The sequence below is a fragment of the Triticum aestivum genome, chromosome 4D (genome assembly GCF_018294505.1).
Source record: "Triticum aestivum cultivar Chinese Spring chromosome 4D, IWGSC CS RefSeq v2.1, whole genome shotgun sequence".
Lineage (NCBI taxonomy): Eukaryota > Viridiplantae > Streptophyta > Magnoliopsida > Poales > Poaceae > Triticum > Triticum aestivum.
The window spans coordinates 326,529,981-326,554,808 of NC_057805.1; the positions used below are offsets into that span (position 1 = coordinate 326,529,981).

At 48.1% G+C, this 24,828-nt stretch overlaps 3 protein-coding genes and 1 non-coding gene across 4 annotated transcripts; 1 reads left to right on the plus strand and 3 right to left on the minus strand.

The window, feature by feature from the left end:
- Positions 1-1,239: 1,239 nt before the first annotated feature.
- On the minus strand, positions 1,240-2,109 carry LOC123099973 (uncharacterized). The gene has a single exon (XM_044521982.1). The coding sequence runs from the start codon at positions 2,000-2,002 to the stop codon at positions 1,379-1,381; it is 624 nt and encodes a 207-aa protein (XP_044377917.1). The 5' UTR covers positions 2,003-2,109; the 3' UTR covers positions 1,240-1,378.
- Positions 2,110-7,141: 5,032 nt separating this feature from the next.
- On the minus strand, positions 7,142-9,054 carry LOC123097703 (anaphase-promoting complex subunit 11). Its single transcript, XM_044519514.1, has 2 exons — positions 8,739-9,054; positions 7,142-7,654 (listed from the first exon to the last, which is right to left on the minus strand). Exon 2 carries the CDS (start codon positions 7,643-7,645, stop codon positions 7,391-7,393), a length of 255 nt encoding a protein of 84 aa, XP_044375449.1. The 5' UTR covers positions 7,646-7,654; positions 8,739-9,054; the 3' UTR covers positions 7,142-7,390.
- A 77-nt stretch (positions 9,055-9,131) lies between these two features.
- Positions 9,132-9,250, plus strand: LOC123100973 (U5 spliceosomal RNA). The gene has a single exon (XR_006448576.1). It is a non-coding gene; the product is annotated as a U5 spliceosomal RNA (small nuclear RNA).
- Positions 9,251-10,023: 773 nt separating this feature from the next.
- Positions 10,024-11,282, minus strand: LOC123097702 (uncharacterized). Its single transcript, XM_044519513.1, has 2 exons — positions 10,797-11,282; positions 10,024-10,318 (listed from the first exon to the last, which is right to left on the minus strand). Coding segments are annotated over exons 1-2 (348 nt in total). The 5' UTR covers positions 11,144-11,282; the 3' UTR covers positions 10,024-10,317.
- Positions 11,283-24,828: the final 13,546 nt, after the last annotated feature.

Below are 24,828 nucleotides of genomic sequence, written 5' to 3' on the forward strand. Positions count from 1 at the left end.
CACACGGCTGCTGACCCAGTGAAATTGAGTGCTGCCATGGGTACCCAGAAGGCAGGTGTGATCCCAAACATGGAGAAGTACTGTTCGCATAAAGTTTTCCACAAGTTCGGGTTCTCGCCCGAAAATTGGGGAAAAACTATGGATGGATGCGCCTGACCGAGACCGGTGGGCGTCTGGCTGGCGTGGCCGAACGGTGACAGCAGGACTGGAGTGACAGGATCGATGGTCGTACCGTTAGCCAGGAGCGGCGGCGGCGTCGTTGGGAGCGCCGTCGGTGGCCCCCGTTTGATCTGGAAATCGCCGTGGCCATCGGGCCCTCGTGGATTGATCACCGCATCAGCGCCTTCAGGCACCGGATCCGCCTCGGGTTGGGTTGGTGGAGGCGCTTTTGCTCGTTGCAGAGCGGTGACGGCATCGCCCAGATCCGCCACTCGGCGCTCGAGATCGGGGCGCCACGCGAGTAGGTCGTCGATCTTCGTCGACGTAGACTGCTGGGCTTTGGTCAGGCCGTCGATCGCGGCTTCGATGTTGGTCTCGAAGCGGGTGAGGAAGGACGAGACACTCGGATCCATGGCCTCGCGTGCTTGTCGCAGGCCTCTCGTCTCGATGAGGTGAGCCAGAGCGGATTGAGTGGGAGGATTTGGTCTCTGACACTAGATGATAGGAGCAGAGTAGTGGATCGATCTATATGGCTCTCTGAAGTAGTAGCAGATACAAATCGATTACAGAAGCGTAGCTCTCGAATGGAAGAACATAGTAGCTAGGTTCGGGAAAGAGGAAAATGGTAGCCGCCGGTTCGTCCTTGATCCTCTGGATGCCGGTCCTTTCCTGGCCGTTCGTTACTTGTAGCGATGGGGTGGGCTTCAGTGCGTCCATTCCGGCCCGCTGGTGCGCGAGCTGGGCCGCCCGACTCGAGTGGGCCGCTGGGCAGCGCGTTGGCTGGAGTGGTCGCTGCCCTGCGGGTCCTGCTTGTCAGGGGCGTTGACAGAACCAGCCTCCCCCGCCCTCTGCGCGGCCCGCTGCCTCTCGCGGCGTATGGTACGTGCCTCCGGTTCGGGCGTTCTTGTACGCTGGCTCGACGTGAGCACGAGCATCAAACACTGGCCGGGAGGAGCTGGGGCCAGAGGAGCGCGCCCGACGACGGATCAGGGATGAGTGTATGTGGGAGACTTTGTACTATGTTAAAAAAAATCGGAAGATCTACCGCCGAGTCGAGGGCAACGTTTTGGAGAGAGAAAGTCCGACAGAAATTGAGAAATCAATAGAAATATATGCACATATATACATGTGACAACTACGGTTTCTGCATTTTGTGTATCTAACTTGCAATTGACATCGATGAATCAAAACTCAAGATTGAGCAAACGACACTGTTGTTCTAGCAGACGCTCCTTTCCATCATCTCGTTGTATTGCAGCCACGAGATTTGCCGTTGCAGCTTCATCTGCGCGTAGAACTTTGCGATGAACTCGTCCGCCTTCACGTCCACCCCGGCATCCTCGCCGCCCTCCGCGGCTCCCGCCGAGCCGACGCTCGCCTCCATCATCGCGCGCTCGAGCAGCTGCTCATCCGCGCCATCGTCGAGGCTCTCCAGGCCGCACTCGCTCGGCTGGTCATCGTACAAGTCCCCGGCGCAGCTCGCGTCCCTCTCGCGGTCGTCGCGGAAGAAGTAGCGGTCGTCGCCGTAGACGCCGGGGGTGTCCGGGACGGAGGGCGCGATGCAGGGAATGAACCGGAGCACGCGCGCGGAGGGGGTGCGGAACCGGAACGCCGGCGTCTCGTCGATGGAGAACTCCCGCTCGCCGTAGTGCAGCCGGTCGTTGCGCCGGCCGCCGAGGCCGAGGCCGCCGACGCGGCTGTGCCGCAGCGTCTTGAGCAGGCGGAGGCTCTGCGCCGCGCTCCCCTTCCGCGCCCAGAGCACGGCCAGCCGCAGCAGCCGCCACGCCCGGCCGCCCACGGAGGCTTTCCTCGTCGCCTTAGGAAACATCGCCGGCGCCGCCATTGTGTTTACAAAAGGATCGGGGGGGCTGTGTAGCTGCTCCGCTCTTTTGCTTTTGGTATGGAGGTTTGTTCGGTGAAAGCTGGTGATGGATGAGTGTGGCGGGGATCGCTGCATAAATAGGGAGCTCAGCTGGGATGCTTTGCTTGTGTGGTGAAGGGAAGCGACCGCGTCTGTTACCTGCATCTTTGCTTGGCAGTTGTGCATAAGCTGGAGCAGCAGTGGATGATTGCGGTCAGGCGTGTGGGGCCCGTCCGCCAGGAGGGGCGCCACATAGTGCGGCGCCTCATCGGGCTGACGGACGGCGGCTAGGACGCGATTGCGCGTCGCGCCTCCGAACGTGGGGCCGTTTCCACTGTCTGTCCCGTGGGTTCCCATTTCCTGGTTTTCATCCATGACAGAGGCGTTTTTTTTTTTTGCGTAAACATGACAGGGGCGTTTTGTTTTGCCTTCATCAAGTGGCAATGTACAGGTGAAGATACGAGACCGAAACTCCCTTTTGTGATCTCCTTGGCACTACCGCGTAATTAGCCCCACTGGCTGCGTTTGTAGTACGTGGCCTCAACTGTAGTTTTTGCCGGCACAGGCAGCTCTGCGCGTTCTGTTTTCATCCAGTCACTTGTGAGTTGTGGAGCTGAAGATCACGTGGTATGGCGTCACGAAAAGAATTGCTTTGCTTGTTCCTCTGCGAACGCTTCTCAAATGACGCATCATTCTTTCTTAACCAATCACTCTTATAAAATTATAGCGACAGCCACGCGTTTCCCTATTTTACGTCCCCTATGCCATGGAGTTAACTATAGCTGCTCGTCAGCGGGGAACATGGCTTTGCTTAATCAAGATGTAAACCGCGTGGCAGTGTGGACCATGAAGACCTGAAACCCAACTACCAGCGTAATCCCCGCGGTACTAGCAGCTTCAGAATAGTTTACATCATGGGAGTGGCCAGGTGTCCACGTCCACGTCCACCGGTACATCCCAGGCCAAGAGCTCCACAGTGTCATCCCGCACAAGTGAAATCGTATACGCGGTCTCCACGCTGCGTCGAAGCACATGAATGTACCAAAGCCCAACGCACAACAGCCTGAAGAATTCAGGAAGTGAAGCTGGAAAATTAACCGTGATGTTTTCTGAACCCCGGTGTAAGATTCTGTTTCTCTCTTGATGAGCATTGCAAAGAAATGGTGGAGAATACAAATTTCCTCAGCTAGTATAAAACAGCCAAAAATCACTGCGGCTAGCCTTGAAAATCACTGCACAGCCAAGCTAAAAGAGGGGCACTAGCCCGAAGCTTCCCATGAAGTTTCACCAGACATATAAACACCAAAAGCAAACAAATTTCTTATACGAATCTGGTTCATGGGGTCACATGGCATTCCCACAAATCCTGGCTGACAACTAGACACAGCGGTCACACGCTGGAAAACCAAGCCTGTCATGCCACCAGGCAAGTACTACCAAACTGCTCACCACAAACACCTACAGCTCTGTTGTCACATAGCTGCAGCCTCAAGAATTCCTGGTTGCTTTTGTGCTAAGGCTTCGCTGAACAAGACAGTTCACCTGAATTTTTTTTGGAATCATGCGGCATTGGAGATCTGCAAACAGAACAAAACGAGCCAACGGTGACCGCGACACTTAAGATCACTGCTGTCATCCGTCACCTGAGGAGATTATAATATCGCCTTTCCCTTCGGCACTGAAGGGTGTGATGCCATTAGCCCGACAAAGCGTTACCTGCTTACCACGAATGATTCATTCAGAATGAAGAGGTAGCGGCCACGAAATAGCAGGGCTAGATTGCCCACCTGCCAAAAAGAATTGGACAGCACAGCAAGGCCTAGATAGACGAAGCAGATCCAGACCCAAGGACCTCTGGAAAATCAAGACCCAGTCTGGATCTTCCCAATTAACGGCATAGAAGGCATGCTTGAAATAATAATTTTAGTTATATAGTACTCCATCCGTTCCTAAATATAAGTCTTTCTAGAGATTTTAATATGAACTACATACGGATGTATATAGACATAGTTTAGAGTGTAGATTCACTCATTTTGCTCCGTATGTAGTCCATATTGGAATCTATAGAAAGACTTATATTTAGGAACGGAGGGAGTATTACTCATGGATCGGAGTGGGTACAAAAGTAATAACTCAATTACTAAAAGGCAAGACGCTGGTGGTATTTTTCAACTTCTTTTTGTTCTTTGTTATAAGCCCCTTTGTTTTCGTTATTACTCGTTTAGTTTGCTTAACAAGAGAACGGATGGGCAGGAAATTCCGAGAGCATCTTGCAAGCTAGTATTACTCATCAAGTACAGAGAACAGATCTCTCCAAAATGTCTGGATGCTCACCATGCGCACCTGGGTCTCCCCATGATGCTCACAGTTGTTCTTGTGAATAAAAATGCCGAAGGTACTAGTGCTTGTTGACTAAGTTTTTCCCTAACTCAGAAGACAGGATGCCCAAAGAGTGACATACATATAATGTGGACCATTTATGTAATTTTAAAACCCCCCAAATTTTCTAACGGAACCAGCTTATGACACACATAAATATAACTGTAGAAACGTCTCCAAACTGAGTACATTGGTTGTAAAAATATCTTATATTATTGGACGGAGGGAGTAGAAGTTATCAATAAAGTCCATTTGCTTCTTTTGATTTAATTGTCCAGATTAAAGTTAGAAAACAGACAATAGGCATTTCTAGCCACTAATAACCAAAATATTATTTACCATAATAGCATTCTAAACATTAAATTTGCTTCTTTTGCTTTAATTGATTATTTTATTTCTGACAACCATTTGCGTTTTCTTCTATGATCACATTACTCTCTGATATACTCCCTCTGTCAACTAATATAAGATCTTCTAGATCACTACTTTAGTGATCTAAACAATCTTATATTGGTTTACAGAGGGAGTGCCTTTCAAGAAGTATAGTGGCAGTGGGCTCTTTCTGGTGGAAGGATGTGATGCAACTCAGTGGGATCTTTCGAGGGATCACTAAAGTCACCCCGGGGGATGGCTCTAGCGCTTTATTCTGGAAAGATGTTTGGTCTGATAATATTCAGGATTCCCCACTCATGGACATATACCCACGGGCTTTTTCATTTTGCTTGAATGAAGACGACTCCATTGCTAAGGTTCTTACTGCAACTGACCCAGCCATGATCTTTAGTCTACCTCTCTCGATCCAGGCGAGGGAGGAAATCAAAGAGATCCAGGAGGGGTTGGCACGAAATCGGGTGGCCAACGACCGCTGTGACATCTGGGAATGCACGCTCGGGCGTTTCTCCTCCAAGAAATTCTATAACCATTGCTACAAACAGGTTGTGGCAGATGAGGCGTTCGGATGGCTCTGGAAAGCCAAAAGCCCGATCAAATTCAAGATGTTTGGGTGGCTACTCCTAGTTGATCGTCTGAATACCAGGAATATGCTCAAACGCAGACATTTTGCTGTCATGGGGGGCAACTACACATGCCTGTTCTGTCAAAACCCTCCAGAGGAAACTGTGGAACATCTGTTCTTCAATTGCCCCTTTAGCCAACGCTGCTGGGATAAAGTTGGATTGGCATGGCCGATAGACGACAACAGATTGGCTATATTGCGTGGGGGTAGGGATAACTGGAGGCAACCTCTATTCATGGATATATTTCTTTTGGCTGCTTGGAGTCTATGGATGGAGAGAAACAACCAACACTTTAGAGGGATTCAGCATTCTTTCGGAGCATGGCTGGCTAGATTCAAGCATCTCTTGGAGCTGCTAACACATAACTGCAGAGAGGAACTTCGCCCCTTCCTGTCCAACTACATTGTAAATTTGGGTCACTAGGGCTGTGGATAGCTTGCATGGCCGGGGGGCCACAAAAACCCTTTGTAACACATATGTAATTGTTCCTTTGTGAGTAATACAAAGTCAGTGGGAGCCTCTCCCACTGTCATTCACCCTCAAAAAAAAAAAAAGTATAGTGCCCTTGTGGAGTAGCAAGGAAAGTGGCAGACTTGAAACTGATCCTTAGATTAGACAATTCATATACATATTATGACATCTCGCATATAAGTAGGGACCAGAGTATGTCTTGCTAAATAACTCTGCATACTGCTAGTCAAGATGGGCAAATAATATTTTCATTACAATTGATCAGTAGCGATTCTGATTGTTTAATTTATTCTATAGCGAGGAACAGAACGATAATTTCTATACATGTTAAAGATGTTCATCAAAATAAACACCACCTGCCTTTAAGAATAAGTAATCAAAGTAGTGACATGACTGATTCAATTTCACAGATGTTAAGAATATTGCCACAACCTCTATGTCACTAAAGTATCACACATACAAACTAGCAACTGAAGGTCAAATGCCTGTAATATGGATATCACTACAGGCTCCAATGTTCAAGTCCGCCATTTATCCAGGCAAGAGAATACAGATATCTAAAGAAGAGGCTTTTAGAATACCTCAAAGTTCTGAACTCGAATCATATGCACAAAACAGATGGTGCACCAACATGCCCATTTTGTCTTACTCCCTCCGTTCCTAAATATAAGTCTTTCTAGAGATTTCAATATGGACTACATACGGATGTAGATAGACGTAGTTTAGAGTGTAGATTCACTCATTTTGCTCTGTATGTAGTCCATATTAGAATCTCTAAAAAGACTTATATTTAGGAACGGAGGGAGTAGATGCTAGATATACTACTGGCAGGTTGCTACTCAATCACATTGTATTTTACAATGTTCCTAATGCTTTATTCAAACGATCTGAGTATAGTAAAACAGATATCATGAACTAAGCCTAATCCAGTAACTCTTTACTTGTTCGCCTAAAACATGCTTGACTTTACATGATAAAATCCAAGTCTTGATGATATCTGCTGGCATAATTGGCACAAGATAAAATCTGACCCGGTGTAACTTGCTCAGATGCGATACATTTCAATTTATAGCCTAGCAAATGCTCATCAAATCATGTCAATAACTTAAAACCTGCTGATATATGTGTCATTGTTAAAATGAATGTAAGTCTAGCAGAACAAGCTAGTTGTTATATCTACAGTATATACTATCCAACCAGAATCAAATTGCTACATGGGAGGCCATCTGTAGGTAAAAAGCTGAACAAGAAAAAATGTCACAATCTCAGGCTGCTGACTTTTCAAAGTCAATCATTGGATTTGTATGGTCACAACTTGCAAAGACACAATAGCTGTGGCTCAAAGGTCTCACAGCTTTACTTGAAAGATACCGACCATCCTGATTTCCAGAAAGTATGAAAGGGCACTTACAAGATAACCCAACTACATTCCAGTTACACATTCATTCTAGTTTCCTACGAGGAGATATGAAAACTCCTGGTACTGACATAGTTTGAGATGTCCTTAGCCCTTGAATTGCCACTCCCTACGACACATGGGGCAAAGGGGGATTGATGTTTGAGAATTGACCCACTTGAGTATGCAGTGAAGATGGAAAGCATGGTTGCAGGCACCCCAAATGATTGGGCAATCATCACCAGGGAACTTACAATCAGGGCAGCAGCCGTCAAAAGCCATCCTGCATATGCCACATGTCTCATCCTGTGCGTCCCATGTCCAAGAAGCCACCGCATGCCACTGAAGAATTTTGACCTTCATGGCTGTTACCTGGAATACAGCAGTAGATGCAATGCATGCCTCATGAGAACATTGTACTAATTGCAGTTTATCAGATAGCAATCAAGAAGGAATAAGGCAGAAAGGAGAAGAGAAGTTCGCTAAATTAAATGGTCTAAAAGAACACATGTAGTATTAGCTTTCGTGTCTTCAATTTTAAGGCTGAAGTTGCAGCTTGCAGGTAAAGATAGAGTGATAGATAGGTAGATACAAGTCAATAACACAGTACACCATTCGAATGGCTCAAAAGTCCCAACTACTAGCATCCACAAAGTGACATGGTCAACACATTTCCTCACAATATGCAGGGGCGGGCTTAACATGAGACATAGGAATACAGTTGAACCATTGACTTTACAGAAAATAATATGTGCTTGCACCAGGACAGCAACTCTTATCTCTCAACTGAGGTTGATCTTGTATGCTGTGGAAGAACCAATGTTTGGGAAGAACCTAATGGATCCACATATGAATGGATGAATTGGAATGGCTCAAGGAGGACGATGCTGTGTTATAGTAACAGCAAAATTAGGAATAGTTGAAGGAGTGAAGCAGTGCTGGTCGGGCCAGACAACGAATTGAGCCACAGCTCAAAGATAGTCCCCCTTCTTTGATTACTGTTAGATCTTCTTTAGTATTTACCCTTGCCAAGCCCTACCGAGCCAATTGCCGCTTTACCATCTCCATACCAGAAGAACACCCAGCAAATAACGAAATAACAGCACCATAGCATGGAAATCCACAAGAAGAAGCCCCGGAACCAGCTGCTTCCCCGTTACTAAAAGTACTGTACATAGAACGCTTGGAATTTGAGCAGGGCATTTCCTCGAACACTTTATGCCCATAAACTCCATGTGCATACCAATGTTGTCCATGAGAAGAACGCCACGCAGCAGCGCCTTCAGTGGCCGATGCACCCCATGGTTCATGCCAGCCGTAATCACTCACAGACCAGCACATGTTCGATTTGGGGTTAGAATGCATTGGCGATTCTGCAACGGCCGAGGTCGCCGGCGAACTTGGGTTTGGAAAGCGGCAGAAGATAGGGTTAGGGTTAGGGATAGCGACGCAGTACCTTGACGGGGGCCAATGGAGGAGCCACGCGCGGGCCTCAGGCCGCCGTCGACCTCCCTTGGTCGCCGCGTGGACGCAGACTCCGCTCGTCTGCTTTCCCTCCCAGTCAGTCACTCGGGTATGTCTGTTACCCTTTTTTTTAGTTCTGGAGGAGGCGAGAGGTGCGAGGGGAAAGGTCAAAAGGGAGGCGTAATGGATGGGCCTAAACTCAAGTCTGTAAAGAGGCCCGTGACAGTGGTAGTAGCCCTGGGCTGAACCGTTGTGGTTTGTGGTGCTGCCGGTATGTTGTCTGAGAACTGAGACCCGGGACAATAGTACCACCTCGCCAGCGGGAGCGAGAACGAACGGGTAGCTGGCTATATAAGAGAGCCAGGGTTCAGTGAACTAAGCACGCAGCTGCGTGGTGAGCACAAAGCGAACTATTCTTTCGCCTTTTACTAAAGAATACCGTGTGCACGCCACAATAAGCAGCATACACTAATTTTTGAAGGGTGTCTCCTTTTGAAGGGGACCCCATCAAACCAAAATCCGGAAAAATCATTGAGCTATTTGCGTCCCATTTGTATTGTGCTGAAAATTAAATGCCTATGTACGAATTGTCGTTCTGCTAGGAGGTGTCACATGCATCGGGCTTTTGCGAACTTGCGGTACCCGTCAGGGTGGCAAAACTGCACAGCTCGATCAATCTCCATCAGGTAATTAACAGCAGGCGCGACCCGAGAAAGGCATCTTTGCCACCAGCTCCAGGCGAGGGGACAACTCATTCTAGATGCTACGCAACGCGGCTTCACGGTTGACGCCTAGCCCAGGCGCATCGTCTCTTTCTTCGCACCAACTCATGTGAGTGTGAGCTTAGTCGCATCGACCATTGCCTGATGCAGCAGCAGCAGGAATCTTTCACGTGCACACTTCATCCACCCAAATGGTGAAGTTGCATGCTCTCAAATTTGTCACTTAACTTAATTACACAGGTTAGGTTACGCTCATGGAGGAAAACGACTCTTTTTTGCTAACTTAAGAGGAAATTATCAATTGAGAGCACTGGATGGCTTTTTCATAAGTAGGACAACAAAAGTCTTGTCTTAGCAAATTGGCGGCAACGGCACAGCAAATTGACGGAACAGGTTCCTGATACGCCAATTTGGGGATGACCCATTTTCCTCTCATGATTCAGTTAACGATGCCTCCGTCACACTGTTGGAAGTGGTATAAAAGAACCTAATAATATCTCAAAACATCAAGATACATATGCAGAATGGCGTGGCTTAAGGAGAGACATAGCGATATCATGAAAATTAACCAGTTCCTTTCCAAAGATTCAACTCCTGTTGAGACATTCTTGAAATAACTAGCTAATTAGCAGACAGTAAGAACAGCATCTGCAATCAAAGCAATATCATGAGGAAGCTCTTCAATTTTTGTTTTCTATAAACCTGACCCAAAAGTTACCCTCACAACCTCATGGACAAAATCCTTCCATGTTTTGGGAGCAAATTAGCAAAGGCAACAGCATCCGTTACTCGCACATTGTTGCAGCGTCTTCTTCGATCCCCCAATAGAACTCACCCAAGACCACGGATTCTGGAAGAGAGAATTAATAAGGGATAAATTAGAGGTGAGGTTGAAATATCAGGACCAAATGGTGGTACTAGTGATATGTTACAGTACTACTACTTGGAAAGGGGAGCATTCGTGGAAATAAAAGTTGTGATCAATTTGGTACTCGTTGGAGATCTGTCATGTCATATGTAGTACTATTTCCTTAAATAAGCTTTGCATAATGGAGGATGAAACAGGATTGCAGTTATACCAACACGTAGGAACCGGGAAAAACGACAGAAATTTTATGCGAGAAATGAAATCCCTTCTAGTAGTGTTTATAGAAGGCTAACGGATTTGCGATTTCTCGGATGAAACCCGTTTCCACAGTGGAAGGAGGGGTCTTCCATGATCGGGTAGCCACGGCCGATTCAGGGTGATGAAATTAGAAGGGAGCGGGGAACCAAGGGAGAAGACCGAAGGTGGGAGCAGCCAAGTCAAGGAATGGAGGTGACCTTACCAGCCATGGATGAAGCCCGTGCACTTGTCCTTGATCCAGCGGAAGCCCCGGCGGAAGGAGGCCTTGACTTTTCCCTCCACCGAGTACGCCTTGTAGCTCGCCACCCGACGCCGCCTCTTCACCTCCGGGTCGCTGAAGCACCAGGCGGAGCCTATCCCGCCTCCGCCTCCGCTCTTGGTGACGGGCAACGGCGGCGGCGGGGACCTGGTGGGCGGCGGCGGCTTGACGACGAGGTCGATGCGGCGGTCGCCGTAGGGCACGATCTCGTTGCGGTAGGGGCGGTCGTAGTCGGCGGCGGAGGAGGGCGCGTAGGGGCGGTACGCGCGGTCGTAGTCGGCGGCGGCCATCGCGAAGCCGCCCGTGGAGCTGCGCTTCGGGGAGGAAAAAGGAAAATTCCGCTGGTGCCTTCTCTTGTCCGCCTTTATTCCCCCGGTTCTTTGATGGAAGAAAAAGGACTACGAGCTGGCGGTGGGGACTAGGAGCGAGTCTCCTCCTACCTATGAGCTGACGCCTTTTTAGTTTGACAGCACAAAGAAAGAAAAGATTGTTGTGGGAAGTGGAGTATCTCCGGGCTCAAATGTACCCTAGTGAACAGTAAAGTTTAAAAAAAGTATTTAAAAAAACTGAATTCTTTTTTTTCGAAATAACTCTTTATTACTCAGAATTAGGGATTACAGTCTCGTAAGACAATATCTAAGACCTCACTAGGGACCGAACCAAGCCAAACCATGGTACGACCCTGGCCTCTACCAAAATTTGCCATAGCATGACTAGCACCATTGCCTGTACGACGAATATGAGTAATAGAAGAGTCACGTTCCCTCATACTTTGCTTTATCTCTTTGATCAAAAAAGAATATTTAGAAAAGTTGCTCCCAATGCTTTCACCATGGATACTGCTTCCAAACAGTAAGATTCAACATCAAATGGTAGAAGACTCCATTGTGTCAAACTAACTCCCTCTCGAATCGCAAGGATTTCTGATTTCAGAACATCTGTACAGACATCAAGATATCCGCAGGCACTAAAAATGATATTTCCCAGGTGGTCCCGAAGCACCATACCGACTCCCGCCTTTCCATTAAGTACCGATCCGTCCGTATTTAATTTCACCCGCCCTTGACATGGAGGTTGCCACCGGGTGCTAGCAATTGCAGTACTATCACAAGTGGATCGCACCATTGGAAAACAGTGTCTGACCTCCATTTTGCCTTTGACGAAATCTGCATTAGGATCCAGCGACGAGCGACTCAAGATAACTTGCCAAGAACCTCGTTGAGACGTCAATGGGTGGAGCTGGTTTTGCGTGAACCACTTCGTTCCGTACGTACCACACTCTCTAGAGGAGCATGAGCACACGGACCTGGGCATGAACATCTACATCACGCATGAGCTGAATGAACCAGTCGTCATGGTGTTTAATACTAGTTAGTTCTGGCAGTTCCCAAATCTTAGACATGGCCTTCCATAGACGCTGGGCATTGTCACAGGCACATAAAACATGAAAAGAATCCTCTTCTTCTCTTCCGCAGACTGTGCATGTATTAAAAACCTCTAGAGATCTCCGCTTTTTATTCAGCCAAATTGCTAGTGAATTTGTAGCAGCACGCCATGCAAAGGAGAGCACTTTGGGTTCGGAGACCAAATCAATTTCCAGATATCTCTTCGACCGTCCGGAGAGATGCTCGTAGATGGAATTAAGGAGCTATTAACCTCATCAGCAGCAAGCCAGTAGGCGTTGCGCACAGAAAAAAAGACCACTACGTTCAGGGGCCCAGGCTAAAAAATCCTCTCCTAAACGGGGTGAAGGATGAATCTTACAAATCTCATGTATGTCCACGGGCAAAAAAAAACTGATGTAACTTCACCATATCCCAGTGACCATTATGATCCAGCAAGTCAGATACCCATTTGAGCCGGCATCTTCCTCTGTTTGAAACAAGCGAACCCATGTTACCACGGGCAACCCAACGGTCACGCCAGATTCGGACCTTCTGCCCATTGGCAATACGCCAGATCAGTCCTTTCTTTAAGAGCTCGAGCCCATAAGAGACACCTTGCCAAGAATGAGAAGGATTCCCTGAGAACACCGTGTCCTCCAACCATCCACTTGGGTAATACTTGGCTTTGAGCAGCCTTGCACAGAGGCTATCTGGAAAGGCTAAGAGGCGCCAGGCCTGTCTCGCCAGTAGTGCCTGATTGAAAATCCGAAAATCCCTGAAACCGAGGCCGCCTTGTGATTTAGGACGGGTCATCTTGTGCCAAGCATACCAGTGAGTCTGTCTTTTACCCTTCTCCGCTCCCCAGTAATAGTTCCGAACCATACGATTCAGGTCATCGCAAACAGCAAGAGGAATCTTGAACACACTCATAATAAAGGTAGGAATTGATTGAGCAATTGACTTAACCAAAACTTCTTTACCAGCCTGTGTGGGATGTCCATCAAAAGCAAATAAGCGCTTACTCATCTTGACTTGCAAATTTTGAAGCTTACCCTTAGTTAGCCGCCCATCAGGGGTGGGTAAGCCTAGGTACTTCTCCTCAAAACCAGAAGCGGTGACACCCAAAAGATTTTTGATCACTTCCATGGTATCTTCCGGGCAGGAGGCCCCAAACAGAATGGATGATTTAGCGGGGTTTAATAGTTGACCAGTGGCATGCCCATAATCTTGCAATAATTGCCTCACGTACTGAGCTTGCTGCACATTAGCTTTGAAGAATAAAAGCGTATCATCGGCGAACAGAAAATGAGAGATTCCCGGTGCTCTTCTGGTAATCTTCAGAGGGGACAAATCACCTGAGGCAATGCCCTTATTGAACAGAGCAGAGAGACCATCAGCGACAAAGAGAAACAAGTATGGGGACAAAGGGTCACCTTGCCGTAGCCCATGCGACAGTGCAAAAGAATCCAAGATGGCTCCATTAAATTTCACGGAATATCTCACCGAGGTTACACATGACATAATCCAATCAACCCATGTGGCACCCCGGCTCAGAGAAACCGGAATGCCCCGTATTCCAGCCCAGAGATTGAGGAGAAGTCTCTGGAATACGACACTGCTTGACATAGAACAAATTAGCTCTTATTACAAGAACAAATACAAAGGTCTGATGTTACAAAGGTTCACATCAGCACGGCGACACTACGCCTGCGATACTACACTTGCTCTATGCTAGCAGCGGAACAACTCGTAGGAGCGGAAATCTTCTAGCAGCGAAACAACGACGAAGGTGGTGAACTCCACTCCGCAGGGACTCTGGCTGGGACACGATCTAGCTCGCACGAACGGAAACCACGACAAGCAATCAAGCAATCACGGCATCACCTGCAATCTGGCATGACACGCCAGGTCAGTACATTGAATGTACTTGCAAGCTCACAACAACCAAGAACATCAAGGCAAGACAACAACATAGCATTAAGCAGGTTAATTAAATTAACAGCTACCCTGATACAGCAACAACTACTAAGCATGATATGAAGCTACTACAATGCTGATAAATCACCATCTCTGATTTCCATGACCATATCTCTCTTGGCTAACCGGCCAAGCAATATACCATCTCGATCACCTCGTGATCATAACCAAACTGTAACCGTGATCCTTACGGCGATCACAACCCGACCAATGAATGGCCCGTGATCCTTAGGCGATCACAACCCGACCAATAAATGGCCCATCTGTACTGCTCCAAATATCCACATATCCATCACCTATAAGTCATTCCATCATGTGAGTGTTGATCCAACGGTGTACCCTAGTACGAACCCATGCCCATGACCGAGGACGCGGCTATCGATAGATTAAACACACACTCTACAAAGGTAGCGCACTGTACCCACACCACAGAACCCATGGCCTCGCACTCCCATACGGGTGGACCAACGGCGTTCCGACAAAACCGATATACTGCCATGACACTCTCCCGGCCACTCCGACTCACTCCCCACTGGGCTAAGTCATGGGTGGCCCCGTGTCTACCAAAGACACAACGACCACCGTCGTGGCCCGTCCCACACGGGGACACGGATCCAAAAACTCAAACAACAGGCACACAAGGCTTATGTCCGCCTACCTGATCAGGGTAGCGCGCGCCCATAGCCTTCCCTCATTAGAGGCACCGGCGAGAGGCACAACAATAGACCGCATTAGGGCCGTCCCATACCGGCAAATGTGGTTGCACTGGAAAAGTTCGATTCGGCGGCACCTGACCAACTTACTGACGTAATTTATCCCCAAAAATATAACCATGATAACTGATACTCCGTGTCAACCATCAAACTATAATCCAAGTCATAGCAATATCCTACAAATAATCCAAGCATAATATCATCATCTCAAAATACTCCGAGGATAGCATAACACTACTATCATGATGAATCCGAAACAATAATCTACTACTCCAATAACAAGAATACAGTTATCCAGCTAAGATCCACATGTAACCATCATCTCCGAAAATAATACTCCAAGCAACAGAACATCAACTAGCATCATGAAAATAATCATACTAACCACTAATGATCCAAAGGTAGCATAACATCCAAAGTAATACTCCAAAACATACTAACAGATATCATCAAGAAACAATCATAATAGCAGCCACTAATACTCCAATGGCAACATGATACTCATCAACTACAAACATAACTCCTAGTAATCCAAACAATAGCATGGCAACAACAAGATCAAAATAATACTCCGAGAAAATGCCATGCACAGAGTCATGTAGCTAAAGCAATATTTTAAACAAGTTAAAATGAATTAAACCATGTCACTGCATTACAGTGATGCAAATGGAGGGTGTGGCTTGCCTGGGGTGGAAGAAATCACCGGAAGAAAGTGCAAGAAGCTTGCCGAAAGAATCGCTGGAAATCGTTCTCTCTCGGAAGGGGATGATTAAGGGCAGGGGAAAAATGGTCATTTTCAGTATGCCAAAACATAATGAAAGTGACACCAATAGTAAGGGCTCGACGAAACAAAGAAGTGAGCGTTGGATTCACCTCAAACGGAGTTACGGTTGAAAAGTTATAGAGGGTTGAAGTTCAGGGACTTTTCTGCAAAAATAATATTCACAGTCGGGTCCCTGAGTGGATAAGGCAGAAGCGCAAAGTTAGAAATACGCTTTTAGTCAGCGAAAACGTAAAACGGAAATACGCTTTCACTTATCTGACGTGGCAAGGCGGGGCCGAGGCTGGTCAACGCTGACGTGCGGGTCCCACGCAGGTGGGGCCCATTACTTATCCACCTCATCAGAGGCGGGGCCGGGGCTGGGCTCACTGACGCACGGGGCCCGCGGGCGTTGACTCTCTCCTCCTCGTCCCTTCTTCCTCCTCCCGACGGACAGAGGCAGGGGCGAGGCCGTGCGGCTCCAGCGACGAGCTCCGGCAGCACGGACCACCTCTGGCGAGGGCCCGGCCACCGGCGGATGCGGGAAGGGGCGCCGCGTCGGGGAGGCCTAACAGGAGTGGCGGGGAATGACCAAGGCGACGGGGAACGGAGGCGAGCAGAGGCGGGCGCCGGCGATGGGGATTGCGGCTCCGGCCGGCTCCGGAGGAGGGAAAGGCACCGGCGGGATCAGAGAGGTGCGCCGCGTCCATTCTGAGGTAGAACGGGCGTCGGGGAGGAGTGGAGCGACGGGGCTTGCGCGACTGCCGAGAACAGAGGAAGCGGCGGCTGTAGAGCTTGAAGACGACGGCAGCAGGGGCTCCGGCGATGAATGGAGGAGATGGGGAGGATCGCCGGACTACGGGTGAGCTTCTGGTGGCAGAAAAAAGTGGAGAGGGGCTCGGCGTAGGGCGAATTTAGCCGAGGCCGTGCGGCGGCCATGGCGGCAGAGAGAGGTGGGGAGGGGCTCTGGAGCTCGAGGGAGAGGCCGGGGAGGTTGCTGGAGGTGGTGTGAGGCTGGTGGTGAGGTCGAACGGCCTCGGGGTGGCTCTTATATAGGCGCGGGGCGAGGTGCCGAGCCGGTTGCCGCCGTTCGAGCTCGGCCAAAGCTCTGGCGACGCGCAGCGAGCACGGGGTGGCACGAGAAGGCGACGAGGGAGGTGCGGACGAGCTACAGAGGCGCACAGGGCAGGGGGGCCGAGGGGCACAGAGGGGAAGCGGCCACGGTAAAATAGTTGGACATGCTCGTGCTCGCTGAGATGCCGAGCAGAGGAGGGGCCCGAGCAAGAAGCCATTCTGGACGCGCGCACTGCATGCCAAGTCGGTGGTCACCGCGCAGACTGGCAAGGAGAAGATGCCAAGGGTTGGCAAACGTTGTCTAGGGCGTAGTCCATCCAGGGGGGGGGGGGTTTGCAACCGTGGTGGTATCTCGGTTAAAAGTGATCTGGTTAAATGGTAAGCAGTCTCTGAAGTTTACTGCAGTATACTTGGGTTAGAACCGCTGATCAACAGGAAAGGGATTGGAGCCAGAGAGTTTGTCTGCTAGGTTGAGGTAAAGAAGAACTTACATCCTGATAAGTTGGAGAAGATTTGGATCAAGATTTAAAGTAGTTGCTTTGCAACTGCCAAAATGGTCCAGAAATGAAGATCATGATGATGCTCTCACATAGAGTATCAAATTGGGCTAATACTGGGCAAAGATTGATTATTTGGACATATGGAGATGCTGTAAAAAGCTCATGCCAAATGGACAAGCCAAAATGGCACTTGCTTCACAAACATCATTTCTGTCCAGAAACTTGAAATAATATTGGTGATCAAATGTCTCAATGAAATGATGACAAATTGGGTGGAGATATGTTTTATAGGTATAAGAATGATCTGGTAATTTATCAGAATTTTCGAAGCAATATAAAATATACTTGCTTCACAACCTAAAAATATTGCCAAAATCAAAGATTTGCTCCTGTGCTCAAATAGATGATTGGATGTTGCTGCAAATGGATAGAGGCGGTTAATATGAGCACATTAAGGAGTGTGCAAAAGTTCAACTTATTTGGGTACTCCTAGCTAGTACTTCCTTCACAAAGCCTTCTGTCTGACAGAAACTTTGAAAATTCACTGAGGAAGATTGGCTAGGCAAATACATTTGAACTTGTGCATGGGGCAATTATTTGGACATAGAAACATTCCCAAAAAGGTTGGGAGCCACTAGGAGAAATATAAATGACACTTCCTTCACAAAGTGCCATTCAGGGCAGAATAGAAAAAGGAATATTGGGGAATTATTTTTGAACTGGCCAAGGCAATGTTTGGGCATATTTGAGCTATATATGACCCAAAGGAATTATGAGAATTATTTGGGGATTTTTGGATCGACAGAAATATAGGTTGCTTCACAACCTAGGGCAGATAGGGTTATTCCTTTAATGAAAAAGGAATTTTCCCTAGAAAAAGATTTTAGGGTTTGGTCAAGGAGTGAAGTGACATGATCTTGGCAAGGTTTTGAGAATGATGAGCCACTTGGGAGGAGGAATGAGGATGATTTCCCAGGTGGCAAGGCCACAGAACCACTCCAAAAGAAAAACAGAGCAAACCAACTAAATCAGAAGAAAAAGAAAAGGGCCAAAATCCAGGCTGTTACAAACCTTCCCCCCTTAAAGAAATCTCGTCCTCGAGATTTGGTTGCTCAGGGAACAAGTATGACTTGAGGACACCGTTTCCAACTCGGGTATCCTTTTTCCTTTATTTATTGTTCCCCCAAGAATTTCAGATGATCAACTTACCTTGATCTGGGGTGGTTTGCTTCACCTTTCCCAAATTCTGACAGGTCTTTGCTCATATACCAAATCTTTTTGTTGACGTGAATTTTCTCATATCTGCGGTGGTATCCAATGGATCTGAGCATAAATTTTCTTTAGATCATGAAAACCTTTTTGCTTCTATCATGGGGTTGCTTCAAATAAATGCAGGCCTTCTGGTTTCCATAAATGCTGAGAATTATCATGGCCATCTCCTGATGGAATCTGACTACTCACAGGTGGCACTGATTTATCTTGATTTATGCCTTTGGCTCGAGCATGAGATATGTACCAAAGATTTGACTGCCTTCTGTCGTGAGCAAGATATCGGTGTATGGAGTTATAGCTGTGTCAAGCCTCAATTATTTACATCTTGAGACTGGCCCGACAGCGGCTGACGGACAACTGCTTTTCCTGACAGACTGACCATGTACTTGATTCCGTCGGTGAGTATACCGGGTCTGAGCTAATTGTTTGGCTTTTGATTTTTCTTATGTGATTGATATACCCATCTGTAGTAATAGGCTGTGATATGGTTTAACACTGCCGCTGAAGTCAGACTGTTGAGGTTGCAACGAAATCTTGGATCTGACAGAACAGACGTGGATATTCCACACTAACCATGCCAAGCGGGTCAGCGGGATATGAAAAATCCTTTTAAATAGAGTAGGCCGTTGAGAGTATGCCTTTGTGAATCCATATGGGATTATAGCTTTCAACTGACTTGGGTATCCGGACCCTGATGGTCGTGCAAAATCATCATGCTTTGCTGTCAGTCTCATCCTTTTTATGGTCCTGATTTTCTTGGTTAGGACACCTTACTGAAACAACTTGGCCACACCTGTCCTTGATTCTTCGTATGACCATGGATGCGATTAGTATTTTTGACATTATTCCTCCTTGTTTTCTGACCTGAGTCCGCACACATATGACATGTATCCGGGGTTTGTAGCTGTACAGAGCTCATTGCTGAGGCCAATCATACAAGAAGGTGACAAGATTTCATGATATTATCTTGTCAGTTGCGGGAGTAATGACCTTGATGACCATTGTCAAGACTGTTGAGGCTGAGATGTCATCTCCAAATATTATCGCTCCTTGTATTTTATGATATGTATTTCTGCTCATCTTTATTTTCCTTTGCTTGACTCGCGAGGTTGTGGGATTCTTACATTTCTTAGGTATATCTGCTGGATCACTGTCGCATCTCGTATGAGTTATTGATATGACCGGGGATACATGCTCACCATATATAAGAATCATATGCCACCGAACACTCGATCCTTGCGGTAGGCATATGTTTTGACTGCATTTTACCTCTGACAAAATTATTGCAAGTCTGGTCCTTGAACTGGACTGCCATACATTTGCAACTCATCATATAATCTCTGAGGATGGTGCAATATTTTGGTACTGACGCGGACTGAATGGCTTACGAGAAAAGCCATCCGAGTAGCTTGCTGAGGAAGACTTGTTTTTTTCTGCTCAAATCTTTTGTCTGGGTATCGTGCAAAAGAAGGCTCTATAGCTTACACACGAAGCTTGGTCTGATTATTGTGCTAGAGAAGCCTGAGTTCCGTACTTGAGAAGCTTCTTCTCGGGTTTGCTTGTTGACGAAATTTCATTTCCGGCTGTCAGAAGCTTTTACCGAGGTATCTTGTTGAGAAAGACCGGGTATCTTGGGCCGGAAATTGTTCACATATCATATTGAGGAAAAATTGAGGAGCCTTGCATCATAAATTTCTTCCGATAGCGTGTGAAAGAAGACTGGGTTTCTTATATCCAAAACTTCATACTGATATGCAGACTGAAATCCATACATATGCTCATAATATTCTGAGGCTGATTATTTGCATGCGAAAAATGGTTCGACTGTCTTCCTTGATCATATCACATTCTGACTTTATTTCGGATGATAACATATTTCAAGCATCATGCATTATTGAGCCAAAACTTTGTATATGATCCATACCTCTGTCTGAAAATATATCGTTGGTCTTGTACCTGACTTGTCTTACTGCTGGCTGGATCATAACTGTTGTGAGGATTTTGCACTGACGGGGACTCGATGCTGATAATCAATCCAACACACCAGTGGTATTCTGAACAGATGTTAATGCTATAATGCAGTTGACTGGGTAGACCAAAATGTTTAGCTGAGCTTCTTCCAAATATTTGAAATCCTTAGTGCTTCTTTGAGTCCGGTGTCGGTGGATGAGCAATTCTTTATTGGGGAAAAATAATGTAACACCGGGGCCCAAAAAGAAAGAAGCCAAAAGAAAACTCAACTAAACAAAAGCACACAACAACAATCAAATCACACACAATCAATGCCACATATTACTGCTAGTCACACAATATGCATGCCTACTTAAGCACACAAATCTCGCGGGGTCTCCGGTTCTACGATCTAGCATGCTGTGACGATGTGCACGATGATGAATAAATGTGTGGAAGAGTTGGTGTAAACAGCGCTACACCAAGTGCTAGCTTAGCCAGATAGCAACCTGGACTAGCTCGGAGGCGAGGACGCACTCGGTAATCACGTAGTGGGACACGAAGGTCGCAACCACATTATTATCAAGCGGACGGAAAAAGATCCGTACTCGTCCAAGAAATAGGATATCGGGGAAAACTGAGGCTGCTGACATTGCCCTTTCTTGATAACTAAGATCATTAAGGGTTGCCAACACGACAAAAAGAATGATCCGGGATAGAAACATGTCCATCACCGAAACGATAGACGGGACTGGAAGAAAGACATCGGCGCGATACCTGAGCACCATTTTTGCAAACAGTGTCGGGATCACTTGGCATCACTCTGCTGGGACAGAGATGACACCAAACACCGAAAGAAAAAGGAACTGGAGAAATGCAAAGGTTGAGCTGTAGTGGATCCGAACCGATGCCAGCTACACTCACCAGATAAACCGTTATCACAAATACTAAGGCTATATGCATGCTATGCAACAAACAAATGCAGCAACCAAATGCAATAAACAAACCAGACTCTATACTACCGATTTCTACCGGTTTCTACCGCTCGCGCTGACTAGGGCGTCCTACAGCCAGACCTGCTCTGATACCAAGCCTGTGGCACCCCGGCTCAGAGAAACCGGAATGCCCCGTATTCCAGCCCAGAGATCGAGGAGAAGTCTCTGGAATACGACACTGCTTGACATAGAACAAATCAGCTCTTATTACAAGAATAAATACAAAGGTCTGATGTTACAAAGGTTCACATCAGCACGGCGACACTACGCCTGCGATACTACACTTGCTCTATGCTAGCAGCAGAACAACTCGTAGCAGCGGAAATCTTCTAGCAGCGGAACAACGACGAAGGTGGTGAACTCCACTCCGCAGGGACTCTGGCTGGGACACGATCTAGCTCGCACGAACGGAAACCACGACAAGCAATCAAGCAATCACGGCATCACCTGCAATCTGGCATGACACGCCAGGTCAGTACATTGAATGTACTTGCAAGCTCACAACAACCAAGAACATCAAGGCAAGACAACAACATAGCATTAAGCAGGTTAATTAAATTAACAGCTACCCTGATACAGCAACAACTACTAAGCATGATATGAAACTACTACAATGCTGATAAATCACCATCTCTGATTTCCATGACCATATCTCTCTTGGCTAACCGGCCAAGCAATATACCATCTCGATCACCTCGTGATCATAACCAAACTGTAACCGTGATCCTTACGGCGATCACAACCCGACCAATGAATGGCCCGTGATCCTTACGGTGATCACAACCCGACCAATAAATGGCCCATCTGTACTGCTCCAAATATCCACATATCCATCACCTATAAGTCATTCCGTCATGTGAGTGTTGATCGAACGGTGTACCCTAGTATGAACCCATGCCGATGACCGAGGACGCGGCTATCGATAGATTAAACACACACTCTGCAGAGGTAGCGCACTGTACCCACACCACAGAACCCATGGCCTCGCACTCCCATTCGGGTGGACCAACGGCGTTCCGACAAAACCGATCTACTGCCATGACACTCTCCCGGCCACTCCGACTCACTCCCCACTGGGCTAAGTCATGGGTGGCCCCGTGTCTACCAAAGACACAACGACCACCGTCGTGGCCCGTCCCACACAGGGACACGGATCCAAAAACTCAAACAACAGGCACACAAGGCTTATGTCCGCCTACCTGATCAGGGTAGCGCGCGCCCATAACCTTCCCTCGTTAGAGGCACCGGCGAGAGGCACGACAATAGACCGCATTAGGGCCGTCCCATACCGGCAAATGTGGTTGCACTGGAAAAGTTCGATTCGGCGGCACCTGACCAACTTACTGACGGAATTTATCCCAAAAATATAACCATGATAACTGATACTCCGATGTCAACCATCAAACTATAATCCAAGTCATAGCAATATCCAACAAATAATCCAAGCATAATATCATCATCTCAAAATACTCCGAGGATAGCATAACACTACTATCATGATGAATCCGAAACAATAATCCTACTACTCCAACAACAAGAATATAGCTATCCAGCTAAGATCCACATGTAACCATCATCTCCGAAAATAATACTCCAAGCAACAGAACATCAACTAGCATCATGAAAATAATCATACTAACCACCAATAATCCAAAGGTAGCATAACATCCAAAGTAATACTCCAAAACATACTAACAGATATCATCAAGAAACAATCATAATAGCAGCCACTAATACTCCAATGGCAACATGATACTCATCAACTACAAACATAACTCCTAGTAATCCAAACAATAGCATGGCAACAACAAGATCAAAATAATACTCCGAGAAAATGCCATGCACAGAGTCATGTAGCTAAAGCAATATTTTAAACAAGTTAAAATGAATTAAACCATGTCACTGCATTACAGTGATGCAAATGGAGGGTGTGGCTTGCCTGGGGTGGAAGAAATCACCGGAAGAAAGTGCAAGAAGCTTGCCGAAAGAATCGCTGGAAATCGTTCTCTCTCGGAGGGGGCTGATTAAGGGCAGGGGCAAAATGGTCATTTTCAGTATGCCAAAACATAATGAAAGTGACACCAATAGTAAGGGCTCAACGAAACAAAGAAGTGAGCGTTGGATTCACCTCAAACGGAGTTACGGTTGAAAAGTTATAGAGGGTTGAAGTTCAGGGACTTTTCTGCAAAAATAATATTCACAGTCGGGTCCCTGAGTGGATAAGGCAGAAGCGCAAAGTTAGAAATACGCTTTCAGTCAGCGAAAACGTAAAACGGAAATACGCTTTCACTTATCTGACGTGGCAAGGCGGGGCCGAGGCTGGTCAACGCTGACGTGCGGGTCCCATGCGGGTGGGGCCCGTTACTTATCCACCTCATCAGAGGCGGGGCCGGGGCTGGGCTCACTGACGCACGGGGCCCGCGGGCGTTGACTCTCTCCTCCTCGTCCCTTCTTCCTCCTCCCGACGGACAGAGGCAGGGGCGAGGCCGCGCGGCTCCGGCGACGAGCTCCGGCAGCACGGACCACCTCTGGCGAGGGCCCGGACATCGGCGGATGCGGGAAGGGGCGCCGTGTCGGGGAGGCCTAACAGGAGTGGTGGGGAACGACCAAGGCGACGGGGAACGGAGGCGAGCACAGGCGGGCGCCGGCGATGGGGATTGCGGCTCCGGCCGGCTCCGGAGGAGGGAAAGGCACCGGCGGGATCAGAGAGGTGTGCCGCGTCCATTCTGAGGTAGAACGGGCGTCGGGGAGGAGTGGAGCGACGGGGCTTGCGCGACTGCCGAGAACAGAGGAAGCGGCGGCTGTAGAGCTTGAAGACGACGGCAGCAGGGGCTCCGGCGATGAATGGAGGAGATGGGGAGGATCGCCGGACTACGGGTGAGCTTCTGGTGGCAGAAAAAAGTGGAGAGGGGCTCGGCGTAGGGCGAATTTAGCCGAGGCCGTGCGGCGGCCATGGCGGCAGAGAGAGGTGGGGAGGGGCTCTGGAGCTCGAGGGAGAGGCCGGGGAGGTTGCTGGAGGTGGTGTGAGGCTGGTGGTGAGGTCGAACGGCCTCGGGGTGGCTCTTATATAGGCGCGGGGCGAGGTGCCGAGCCGGTTGCCGCCATTCGAGCTCGGCCAAAGCTCTGGCGACGCGCAGCGAGCACGGGGTGGCACGAGAAGGCGACGAGGGAGATGCGGACGAGCTACAGAGGCGCACAGGGCAGGGTGCCGAGGGGCACAGAGGGGAAGCGGCCACAGCGCCATTAATGCTCGGTCAGCCATAGTGCGCCCGTGGCGAGCGTCGGTGAGCGTCGGCGAGGGGTTTTACGGCGAGGGGTTTTACGGCGAGGGAGAGAGGTCCAGGAGGAC